General features: G+C 58.9%; 1 protein-coding gene across 6 annotated transcripts in view; it reads left to right on the forward strand.

The window, feature by feature from the left end:
- The first annotated feature begins 686 nt into the window (after positions 1-686).
- The window catches only part of FOXP4 (forkhead box P4), a 39,031-nt gene continuing 27,355 nt past the window's right edge, over positions 687-12,362 (forward strand). For 4 of the 6 annotated variants that reach the window (XM_075722575.1, XM_075722578.1, XM_075722576.1 and 1 more), the window contains exons 1-2: positions 687-887; positions 9,845-9,934. In XM_075722575.1, coding sequence (XP_075578690.1) covers positions 687-887; positions 9,845-9,934 — 291 coding nt within the window. The remainder of the gene's footprint in view (positions 888-9,844; positions 9,935-12,362) is intronic. The other 2 variants (XM_075722580.1, XM_075722579.1) reach the window with 1 other exon arrangement.

Raw genomic sequence — 12,362 nt, forward strand, 5'->3', positions numbered from 1 at the left:
GAAGCGGGTGCACGGAGGCATCTGGGAGAAAGGATTTTCCGACTGGTGTTTTCTGGAGTGCCGCCGCACTCTTGTTTTGCCGCATCCCAGCTCCGTGGTACCTTTGGGCTTCCTTGACCTGGCGGCAAACTTTCTGCTGGGTGGTTTTTCCTGCTGGGAAGTGCTGGTTTGCTGGGAGCTGAAGCGCTTCGTGGAAATGTGTCAACTTTGTTGAGATTTTCACGGTGAAATATGTGGCGCGGGCTCCACATGCATTGTGTGCAGCCTCGCTGAAACTTCAGCTTTGCTGTCTCCAGTGTCTCAAAGTGAAATATTTTGGGATTCTGTGAAAAATGCCCAGATTCCTGGGGTTTTATGTCTTGCATCAGGCTGAAAACATGGTGTTTTCCTAAGGGATGGGTTGCACTTGCTTTGCCCCAGTGCTGTACAGGGCTGGCAGCGTGTTCGCGGCAGCTCACGCTGCTGCACGTTTATTTTTTGGAGTAAATTGAATGCAGCTAAAACTGGCCGGGTTTTGACATTCCATCCCTGCATCTCCCTGCTGGACCTCGCGGGGATCAGAGACGGGGCAGGATGAGGATGGGGCGCGGGGCAGGCGGCGGCGGGGGTGCCGACGGGGGATTTCAGGCTCCCTTCTCAGCCTCTGCTCTCTCCTCCTCCTCCTCCTTAGGTCCTGCTAGCAAGTCATGATGGTTGAATCTGCCTCGGAGACGATACGGTCCACTCCCTCCAGCCAAAACGGGGTCAGCAGCCTCAGCAACCAGCCCGATGGCAGCGGGGGCGGCGCAGGCGGCGGTGGAGGGGGCGGCGGGCGCGAAGGAGCCGCGAGCGGGGAGACCAACGGCGAGATGAGCCCCGTGGAGCTCCTGCACTTCCAGCAGCAGCAGGTAGGAGGGACGCCCCGCTTCCTTCTCTCACCTGCCGTGCGCAAGGCAACGTGGAACCGGGTCCTTCGAGGATTTGGTTTGGAGGCAAAGCGCAATTTTACCCTCCCCTCGCCCCCAGGGCTGGCCCAGATGGATTGCGCCAGGCTTGGTCATCCCTGTTGAAACTGGGGTGCGAGCGCTGCCCCAAAAAGCAGGTGCCTGTCCTTTGGGGTGCGCGTCCCTCGGGAGCCCGTCTGTCCGTGCAGCTTGTGGGGTGGTCCCTGCTGCCCCGGAGATGGCTGCGTTTTGGGGGGCGGTCCTGCGTGCGCTGGTGGGGTCTGCCTGCTCCGTCGCCCATCGGTACGGGGAAGGTGGCGCAGGAAAAGGAGGAGAGCTGCGAGAGCAGCGCGAAGACCTGTTGGCTGGAAAATAAGGAGCAGGTTTTCTCCGAGTCTGTATTTGGTGATCCAGGTGGGTGCCCAGAGGTGGTCCCCCATTCTCTGCGGCCCCTGGCGCCTTCAGCTGAAGAGTTAACCTCGCGCACACGTGGCCGAAAACACGTGTGACTGCGACACGTGCGTGCCACGGCTCTGTCCTTGAGCACACGTGCGCGAGCCTCGGGGAGCCCGCGCGCGGGAGCTGCGTGGCACGCTTCTCCCCTTGCACCGTGTGCGCCCGGGCGGCTGCGGGGACGGGGGGGGGACGTGCGTGCATGCCTGCAGGTTACCTTTCAAAACAAACTTTGGAGAAAACATAAATTTTCCTCCTCGGATACTAAATAAGGCAATGATCCCTGCCTCGTATGGAGATCGCCTCCCTGAGCCATAAATTCCAGCGTGAAAGCTGTAAAAAATTGCTGTGTCTGATACTTTAGTAGTGAGTGCTGTAAATCCATTACCTGAATAACAGCCGTTTCTCACGCAGTTAAGCCCCTGTTCCCCGATCTGAAGGGTAATCATGCGTGTAATGCTGCTGCGAGTCACCCCTGCCGAAGGAGCCGCCGCTCGCCCCCCTCCCCACGCCGGGGACGGCCCCGAATTCGCCGAGCGGCAGCCGGAGCCAGGGGTGAATAGGAGATGCTTGCTCCTGCACGGCCAAAGCGGTGCAGATCAGAGGGTGGGCAGCGTGGTTACGAAACGGGGTTATCTCCTCTGGAAAATAGGGAAAAAAGGGATGTTTGCAATGTGGAGCGCTGCCGCTGTTGCTCATCCCCACTGGATGCTGCTCCCTGAGCTCACCCGGTAAATCCTGCCCTGCCCAAGGCACAGCCGATGTTTAATTTCACTCTTTTGCATTTCTTCTTTTGGATTCCTGCTGTAATTACCCTGGGAAACTCGCCGGCACATGGAATTATTAAGGCAGAGGGTTTGCTAAACTTCCAAAAACAAATGACATCTGCAATGACAGCACCTTGGGGGGAGGGAAAAAAAAAACCATCCCGGGGACTATCAATCTTCATGCTTCAGGGAACAGGCTGAGCACCAGCTGGGGTCAGGAATAAATGTCCCCATATATAGAGTTTTGCACAATTAGGTGCTTCATGAAGGCTTTACACCATCCTCGGGAGCATCCAGCATTCGCCCCTTGTCACAGGCAGGCTCCCGGACCACTGGGCTGTTCCCGTCTGACAGCTCCTCTGTCCCGGCTCCGCCGCAGCTCCCGAAATGTCGGCACTCAATCCTTATTTAACTCTTACGAAATCCCTAAGAGACGTTAGGAAGCCTGGAGGAGTGGGAACCCACCACTCAGCCACCCCACCTCGGCTCGCAGGGCCGTCAGCGGCGTAAAACTCCGTGTCCGTAGGGGCTTGGGCGACGCAGCTCCCGGGGCGCGTGCTGTGCCCTCGCTTTTGGCTGGGTTTGCGCCTTTTGGCGAAGCGAGCTGCTTTTGACCTTCTTCGGTGCCCACGGTCTCTCTGCTTTCGCCCTTTTGAAAGGGTGAGCCCAGACAGCCCTGGGGCTTTTTGGGCTGCGGGGCCGTAGCAGGTAGCAGGTCAAAACCTCTCTGACGATGCTGCCGGGAGGTGAGTGCCCTGGGTGGGGGCTGGCGGGGAGGTGTGTGCATTGTAGGGTGCTCGGGGACCCCCGAGGCTGTTCCGTGGCCTCTGGGGAGCCCCTGGAGCAAGAGGACGCGGGTGTCCGGCTGCACCAGCCCGGGGGCTGCCAGCCGCGGTGCCGGCTCTGCTCCGCCGCAGAGCACGGCTTGCTGTCGCCGTCCTCGGCTGCGCCCGGTCGGTCCGTCGGCCCGGATCCATGCGACTTCAGAGCATCCCGTGGTCCGGAGAGCCCAGAGGGAGAGCGGGATCCTGGCGGGATGGGGTGGGGAAAGGGCATCCTCCTCCCCTCGCTCCCTCCCTCTCCCCCCAGCGCAGGGGATGGCGTTCGGGTTAAACCCCTGGATTTCAATGGCGGAATTCGGCTGAAAAGCTTGAATAGCGCGCGCCCGCATTGTGCCGGGGTTGGCGGCGGGGAGAGGTCGGCCGGGGGCATGGGAGGGCTGCCCGCCGGCCGGGGTCTCCCACCGCCGTTGCTGTGGGAACGTGGTGAGACCTCCAGCGCGCTGACGTCCTCTAAGCGGGCTCCAAAGGGCCCTGCCGCCTTTGCGCATTAACGAGTTTTTAACGTGGGGGCCAGCCCCTCGCCCCCCGCCACGCCGGCCCCCCCGGTAATCCTCGGCGGAGGAAGGCTGGGCAGGAAGCGGGGGAGGCGGGGTGATGGGGCTGTTGCGTCCCCGCCGTGAGAGAAGGATGGGTGATGCTCCGCTCTGGGTACCGGGGTGCAGGGCTGCACCCCGCGGGAGCGGTGACGGGGCTGGGGGAAACCCATGGGTGGGCATCGCACGGGGCCACCGTGCCGAACGGGGGCTGCTCTCCGGCGATTCCGGTCTCTCCAGGGTTTCCGTGAATTCTTGCAAAAAAATCCCAGGTCTTCGAGGCTCATCCCGGAGCCAAGGTTTAAGCCGTGGGGTGCAGAGGGGCTGCGTCTCAGGGGTTGTTGCGGTTTTGGGGTGCAGGGGGTGATGGGGCACGAGCGCAGAGGTGCTCGGAGCGGGGATGTCCTGGGGGAATCATGGGGAAAGCCCCGGAGCCCGGCGGCCGCACGGTAGCTCTTCCCAACTTGCAGTCCCATGGAAAAGGAGCCATATGGAAAATCCAGCCGCTCTAGTGGTGTTCGGTGTGTTTTTGTTATGCAAAGAAAAAAATACCGCAGTTTGTTGCAGACGCATGTCAAAGAAATGTCAAGTTATTGAACAAAAATAAGACATTATAAAACAAAAAAGGCAAATTGGACTTTTTTGGTAGTTGAAGAAGGGTGTGGATGGGGGGAGGAGAGGCACTTCTCTGCCATAGGAAAGATACCGTTCCATAAAACATGTGATCACATCTCAAATATATTGTGTAATCCGCTATTATTAGGGCATTTAAGATAAAAATGAGACTGGAGCACTTAAGTGAAACTCATCTCTCTATTAGGTTTCTTGATTTATATTTCATATTTTACTGAGTACAAATGCAGGAGGGGTTTCCCCCCCCCTTTTTTTTAATCCTTTTTTTTTTTTTTTTTTCACGGGATGGGATTGTCGGGAGCTTGTTCCTTGTGTTCTTCATTAGTGGAAATGGGTTTAACCCCTCGCCTGCGAGGATTGAAGAGTCAAGAGTGGAGGAATAAAGTCCAGAAGCATTAGCGTGTGCGGCGAAAGGGAGAACAGCTGGGGCCGAGAGGGAGGCACAGAGCCGGTTGTAAAAGGACTTTCCCCCCGCCCTGTGAAGAATTGTGTCGTTTTTGTTAATTTTGATCTCTTTGAGCCATTTGGTTCTGGTTAAGCAAGACCGGGGCTGGGCTGGGTGGAAGTGCTTCTCAATATGGCATCATTTACCGTTAATATCCATCTAAAAATATCCGTGTGTGTGTTGTTTTAATAGCTCTAATTCTGGAATGTGACGATGTCATTTTTATGAGGTTAGTGTAAAAAATCTTTTTTTTTTTTTAACATTTTTTTCATCCCTTCCCAACCTCTTTCTGCCCTCCAAAAGGAGCGGAGGGAAAGGGGAGGATACAGACTCTCTTTATAGATCCTCATTCTGCCCCCTTCCTTGCAAAATTCTTGGTTTAATATCATTTTTAAGGTGGCTTTTCACTCATTGGAGGTTAAAACCCCATGCAAATGTTTGATCCCCTCCCGGTGGAAAATCCCTGGGTATTTTTGGGCAGCGGTTCCCATCGCGGGCTGGGTCGACCCGCTCCTCCCTGCGCGGCAGGCAGCCGGCGCGCTGCTCTTGGCTCCGGCAGCTGCAGCGTCCGGGCACCGCTGGGCGTAATTAAAAAGTACACCCTCGTAAAACGAAATACCTGGTAGAATAAGGTAGTTTAAAAATATCCCGGCCAGGATTTTCCATTGCACTGTTTGGTTTTTGGGAGGCCCAGGCTTGTGCTTTTAGAAAGACCCATGGACATCTCCGCCCTCGCCAAACTTTTTTTGAACCTCTTGACCTATTTCTTCCCAATTTGACCGGGCAACGGGAGGCCTGGGAGAGGCTCGGCTTGGGCCGCTTTTGTGGGGAAAAAGGCGGCCAGGCAGGGATGAGGGCTAGTGCAAGGGCTACGTGCGAGGCAGCCGTCCTAGCGGGATGGGAGCCGCCGCCTCCTCTCGCCGGGCTCTTCCATCGCCGGGGCTGCACGGAGCCTGCTGTTCCCCGTGGGAGAATGGGAGTTCTGCGCTGGTTGCCGTGGGGAAGGCAGCCAAAAGTTGTCCCTCCTGCCGTCCTGGGATGCCCCCCTCGCGAACAGGGGTGGAGTCCCGCTGGCCGGAGCAGGAGCCTTTGGGGGAAGAATTAATGATAATCCCCGGGTGTGCTGGGTGGACGCCGGGATCACGGGCTGCTTCCCTGCTGGAGGGTGAGACACTTTTGCCCGAAGTCAGGGAGAGGATCCAGCCTTGGCTTCTCCAGCGAACTGGAGGGATTGGGTGCCTCTGGGGAGAGGCGAGCATCCCCGCGGGCTGGGCACCCGAGAGTCCCCTGCCGCGGCGGGGAAGCCTCTCGGAGCCGGGCCCGGCAGGGCGTGGGCTGTCTGGACAGAGCCTTCGCCGCGCCTGGGATTAATCCCGGGCGTGGTTTATTCAGTGACCCCCTCCCTGCCCCAGCACGCACCGTCCAGCATCTCTCCCTGCAAAAACCTGGGGCGTTGCATGCCCCCGTGGCAGCCCGAGCTGTGGGCCACCCCCAGCAAGGTCCAGGTCGCCATCCTCTTCCTCAGCCCCGAAACGCGTTGCTGCTGCTGCTCCTGGGGAGGGCAAAGCGAACAGCATCAGCTCTTGACGTAAGTGTCTGAGACATTACAAACTTTTTTATGGGATAATTTGCTGATCAAAGGGAGCCGTCCAGGAGCGTGATGAATTTGACACAACCCATTCGTTCCTAATTACGGGTAACGTGCTAATGACTCTTGAATAACACTATGCAGCAGGATACAATTTTTTAAAAAAATCATTTTTTCTCCAGTTCACAGAGCCAGGAGGTGAAAGCCCATCCACTCCTATGAGGAGAGCCTTTCTTCCTTCTGCTGTCAGTCTGCTCAGCGCTAAGGAGAGGTTGTGGGTGACACCTTCCTTGCTCATCCCTATGGAAAAAGGCTTTATCCCCGCCAGCACCGGGGCTGGTCCTCCTGCCCTGTGGGGTGAGGGTAACAAATGGAGATAACGTGGAGCTCTGCATCCCGAATTTCAATTCTCGGGGCTCCGCCTGCCTGGTGCAACAGGTTTGCAGACCCCGGCGCTGCCGGGCAGAGCATCCTTCGCTTGCAGGCTGAGCTGGACGTAGGCTTAGGTGGAAATCGCTGCCGGGTGGTGGGGAGGGAGGGGGCAGCTCCGGGGCGCTGGCGGAGAGGCCCCTGTGTGCAATTGTAAGGCCGTGTCATTTTTTTTTCCTGTAAATCTTGTAATTTCGTGCTTCAGAGCACAACAAAGTGAGAGAGCCAGCGGGGAGTGAATTAAATTCCCCCCTGAGGCGGCGCGAGGTGGGCGGCCAGCGATGGGGCTGAGCCAGCCGGGCGCTGGGGCCTCGGTGGCACCCGTGGGCCAGCCAGTGTTCGGGTTTAGAAAGAGAGATTCTGGGAGCAGTCCTGCCTAGCGCTTTGCCCAGGCGCTGGCATTACGTCTCTTCTGGTTCTCCCCTCTTTGCTGTATTTTCCGTGCCTGCTGCACTGGTTTGTGCTGGGCTGGGGCAGGGACCTGCTTCTCCGGATCGCCTCCGTGGGATGGTCCTTACAAATGCCGGAGGAGTGCGTGTGGTGCAGGTGGAGAAACCAAATCCACGCAAACCCCTGTCAGACGGACTCGTGGGAGAAATAGATAAAGCTCGGGCAGCCGGTGCGCGCACGGGATGCGGCCGGTGGTCCGGCACCCGTCCTCGCGTGGGCGCCTCAGACCGGCCAGCTCTACCGCACGCAGGTGCTGAGCAGCCGGCGATTGAATTCCTCCACCCTTGGCTTTTAACTGGAATTACTGTTTTCATTTCAAAAAGTAATTAAAATATCAGACCTTGAGCTGTCATAACTGTCACATGGCTTTTGTGTTCGCATTACCGATGCACATCCATTACTGTTAATAACAGGGAAATAACATGCCTGCGGAGAAGCGTGCCTTGTGCTGGGGCTGCGTCAGCTCTGGGACTTCCACCGCAGGTTCATACCATCGGCGATTCCCAGCAGCGAATTGCCACGTTTGTCCTCAAGGATTTTAGTTTTCAATCGTGTGGATAAAGTGAGTTTGCAAGTTAGTGGTCATGTGGTTTTGGGGCATCCCCAGCAGCCAGCCGGGGTGCTCGGGAAGGGCATGGCGCAGCTCTGGGTGCGCCCGCGCTGGGCACGCCGGGCTCTGGGTGCACCCTGGGTGCAGCCCTGGCAGTTTCATCGTGGGAGGGTAACGCTGGGGTCCCAGAGGCTCCTGAACCTCCTGGGCTTTTGGCTTTCTCGGGGCAGGCGCACGGTGACAAACAGCCGGGCAGGGCAGAGGTGTCGTGTGCTGCGTCTGGGGCACAGCTGTTGGGTTCGATCCCCTTGCTAGGAAGCGATATTTTTGTAAATAAAGTAGGCAAAGCCGTGTCTGCTAAACCCTCTGCGCATAGCCTCTGGCTTCGGCAGCAACTTTAAAATGACCTCTCATTTTGCAAATACGCTTCTAACGCCCGTCCACGTGCAAGGAGCGGGTCGGAATTTTCTTTATTCACAGAAAAAATCAGTGGTGGCACAGCTCAGACATCCTTTGCTCTAAATCTGTCCCATACGCTCTTCCCGAGCAACCACAGCGAAGAGGAGCATGAAATGGGACCTTTTGCTTAAAACGCAGGTAATGAGCCTTCGTGGATGCTCTGTTGGGCCCCTGTTTAAGGGTGCTGTGGGTGCTCCTTGGTTCACAGAGGTTAAATCAGGAGCGAGCGGGCTGGAGCGGTGTGCTAAGGTGCATCCACACCGTGAGCCATGCAAGTTTTGCGGGCGGGTTTGGCAGGGAGGGACGGAGAGGTGGCACGCGGGCTGGGGGCTTTCTTCTTTATAGCTGGAAACGCAGAGCGTTAACAAGCGGCCCTTTCTTGGGGCGCGCAGCCGCCTCCTGGAAGCCGGGGCGGTGATTTACGGCCGGGGCGATGACAACCGGGGGAACCCGCGTGCTGCTGGCAGCACCGCCGAGCCGGGCCCTGACCCCGCACCGGGCCCTAATGCAAACCTGTCCTGCAGGCAGGGCCACAAGGGCTTGGTTGTTCAGAAACGTACCAAAAAAGAAAAAATTCTTTAAAAGCAAAAATAAGGAGTGTATGAGGAAGCGGGTCTGGGAGCAGCAGCCAGGTACCGCAGGGTTGTTTTCGTTAGGGCTTTCTTCCCTCTCCTGGCTCTCGGCTCCTGAATGAAGCTCCTTTTCTCGCCTTGCGTGCGCACCGGTGCTCGCCCTCGGCCGCGCTCGCCTGTGACCAGCCGGCTCTTCTGCCGGCTCGCGCTTGCTCCTCTCTCCTTGTTTCTTTGCAGGATTTTCCTTAATTTCACCCCCTTTCTTCAGCTGCCGACACTGCCGTGCACGGCTCGCTCACGGTTGCTTGTGCCTGCGTGTGTTTCCACAAGCGGTTTTCTTTTCTTTTTATCGATTTATGTTGGTTTCTCCCTCTTCTGCCTGTTGTGCGACTTCCCAGCGAGGCACCTTCATCCCTGCAAACAAGTTAAGGAAACCCGTAACTCTTTCTAGGTAAACACCCATAAAAACAAGCAGGTTTCGTCTTGGTCACTTGTGCGAGTTGCTAAACGCCGCCTGCATCACCGTAAACTCCGCGCGGACGCATTCATGGATTATTAATTCAGGGTGTAATCCTGCACTTGGCCTGACCTGAATCTGGGCGGCGACTGGGACTTTTTGGCGCTCCAGCGGGACAGCCGGATGTAAAATTAAATACACGCGGTAGCTTTGGACACGAGGGAAGTCAGCTACCGCAGAAACGTAGCGGTGGCTCCGTGCAAGGGGGGAATAAATGAGCCAGGAGCCAGCCCCCCCGCCGGACCTTCACCGGGCGCCGGCCGCGCCTGGCCAGGGGACACCTGTGCCGGGGCTTGGGGAGGCTGGGGGTGGCCCGCGGGGAAACCTGCCGGAGGCACGGGAGATGCTGGAGCTGGTGACCTGCTGAAGACAGGCTGGGGGTTTTTGCAAGCGGATAGGATTGCCCCCAGGTCCTCGTGGCCCTCCGTGGCTCCGGGAGGTAGGGAGAGTGGTGGTCTGTAATGGGATGTACTGGTCATACTGGTGTGGCAGGAGAGAGCGTCGGGGAGCGTCGCCCTCCTCGTGCACCGCTCGCACCCCGTGAACCAAACCCGCGGAGAGCCAGGCCGGCCGGCCCCGCGTCTGGGTGCTGCTCCGGGGAGCTGGAGGGGGAGCGTGCCCGGAGGAGGGAGGAGGAAGAGGGCACCCTTCCTCCTGCCCACCCTGCTGTGTCTCTTTTGCAGGCTCTCCAGGTGGCACGCCAGTTCCTGCTGCAGCAGGCCACGGGGCTGAGCTCCCCCAGCAGCAATGAGGGCAAGCAGCCGGCGGTGCAGGTGAGCCCCGAGGCCGCGTGTCCGTCCCCCCACCCCCCGTCACCCCCTCTTTGGGAAGGGCTCAGCTGCAGACCGATGCCGTGGGAGAGTGCGTGCGCAAACACGTCGCCTGCGTCGTGACCAAAGCACGCCAGGAGCCCACAAAGGGTTAAATCCCTTGGAAGTCTGTTGGGGGTTTGTGGTCCCCGTTGTGTGGGATACAGCGCTGGGAACTGGGGGGGTGGCTCCAGGCAGGGTGAGGATCGGGGAGAGGCCACCGTGTGCCACCGTGCCTTGGGACGGCGTTCCGGCCAGGGAGGCGCAGAGCTCCCCAGGGTGGGGGCACCCCAGGGCTGATGCTGGGTGCTGCGAGCGGGGCGCAGGGGCTGGATAGGGACAGCCCTGTGGGGCTGGAGCCAGGGCAGGTCCTCCAGCGTGGGACAGCTGCTGCGACGGGATGAAGGCCCATCTGGGCTGGGGGTTTTGCGGGACTGGCAGGAAAATGGGGCTTTGGGTGGGCGCAGCACCCTTGGGTGGCCTCCTGCTCCCGTAGGGGAGGGGGGGCCTCCCCTTTGCTCCCCTGCTGCCCTCCTCCGCCGAAAGAGAGGGGCAGAGGAGGGGGCGAACCTGGAGCGGGGGGAGGCAGAAAGAAGCAAAGCCCAAGCGATGGGAAGTGACAATTTAAATAGCTGCACGGAGGGGCTCTCCCTTCAGGCTAATTAAATTTATCGGAGAACAGCAGGTTACCTTATTAGAGCCACGTGGGTTTAATTAACAAAGGAAAGTAATTAGCACAAGCGCTCTCAGAGCTGGAGGTCCTGCCTATGCTAGGGCTGAGCCGGCGCGGTGGCGGGTGGGCGGCGAGAGCCGGGGCTGGGACGGGACAGGACGGGCAATCGCCGGTTTGGCGAGCCGGGGCACGGCTGAACCTCGGCCGGCAGCGAGGGCCGGCCCGGGGCCGGGGTGGGCTCGCGGGGGCCAGGGGAGCCCGGAGCCCCCCGGCTGCCCCGGCAGGTCGGGAAGCGGCAGCTGGGTACAAGCAGCGGGAATTAGTCAGGGCTTCTGCGGCCCAAACAGGCGGCTTTTTCCAGTGGTGCTTGCAGGAAGGAAATGCAGTCACTGCATGGAAAATGTCTGCGAAGGACAAAGGCAGCGGAGGGTGAAGTCAGATTCCGGTAACCGGCGCCTCGCTCCCCTCCGTGGGTGCGTGTCCCTGCCCGCGCTTCTGCTGCCTGCGCTGCTTCCGCTGTCCGTCCCTCGCTGCTGCTTCTGCCGCTTCCCCCGGCTGCGATGCACGATGCGCGCTTCGCTCGCTCGCCGCTTGCTTAACATCCCAGTCCCCCCTTCGCTGCTGCCTCTTCTCGCCTCCCCTCCCTGCCCATCTGGCCGGCGGCTTTGCCGGAGTGAACTGGATCTGCCTTCCTCTCCCCTCCTCCCTTTTTGTGTTGCAAAAGGACTTGTGAAAGTTGTAGACGTGAGTCAGAAATAGCTCATAACTCAGCAGCGACCGGCCTCTTCCTCCTCCCCCCAGCCCCGCCGGCCCGGCCAGCAGCTGGAGCGGGATCTGACCGAGGGGAGATAGAGGATTAAGCAGACTCCTTTGAAAGGAAGTTTATCTAACGGCAGGGTGGTGTGGATGAGACTGGCCAGGACGGCTGGAGGAGGAGGAGGAGGAAGGCTGGGTCCCAGTGCAGTGGGACCGGGGGGGTTCGTCACGGTGTTTGGGACCTGGGGTGCCCTCGCTGCACCAGCCCGGACCCCCGCGGGCTGTGCCTGCAGAGATGCAGATGGATTTCCACGTCGCGTGGGTATTTTGGGGAGAAGCTGGTTCGGTGGCCTCCCTTCGGCTCTCGGCCGGCCGGCTCCCAGCCCCCAGCCCCAGGTGGAGCGAGCAGGAGGGGCCCGGCGTGGGCAGAGAGCAGGACCCCCCACACCCAGGAGCGCTGCGAGCTCCATGCGCTTGCATTTGCAGCGAGCAGCTCCCTGCCACCTTGCTGGTGGGGACGGGGTGGTTATGGGGCACCAAGCCAGTGAGAATATTCATGGCAGTCGGCAGCGGCATGCTCTTAAAGGAGGAGCTGCTGGGCTCAACAGGGATCTTGGGGCTTTTTTTTTTTTTTTTTCTTCTTTTGGAGTATGAATCCTCTCTCCCCCCAGATGCCTGGAGGTGTAGCTGTGTATGGAGAGCCTCACAGCTGACACTCGAATTATAGCTGCATCAAAAAAAAAAAAAAGCCAAAAAACCCCACCCTGAAACATTTTTAAATGGTTTTATTTCTTTGCAACTTTAAAACTCTTAGAAACTTGGCGGATACTGACAAAATGTTGCGTTTGAGGACTTTTTGCTGCAGATGGTCTGCAGGGTGCTCCTCTCCTGCGCGAGGCTGGTCGGGGGCAGCAGATCCCCCCCGGGATCCTGCCGGCATGGGGAGATGCTGCCAGTATCCGG

Source organism: Pelecanus crispus, chromosome 17, assembly GCF_030463565.1.
Source record: "Pelecanus crispus isolate bPelCri1 chromosome 17, bPelCri1.pri, whole genome shotgun sequence".
NCBI lineage: Eukaryota > Metazoa > Chordata > Aves > Pelecaniformes > Pelecanidae > Pelecanus > Pelecanus crispus.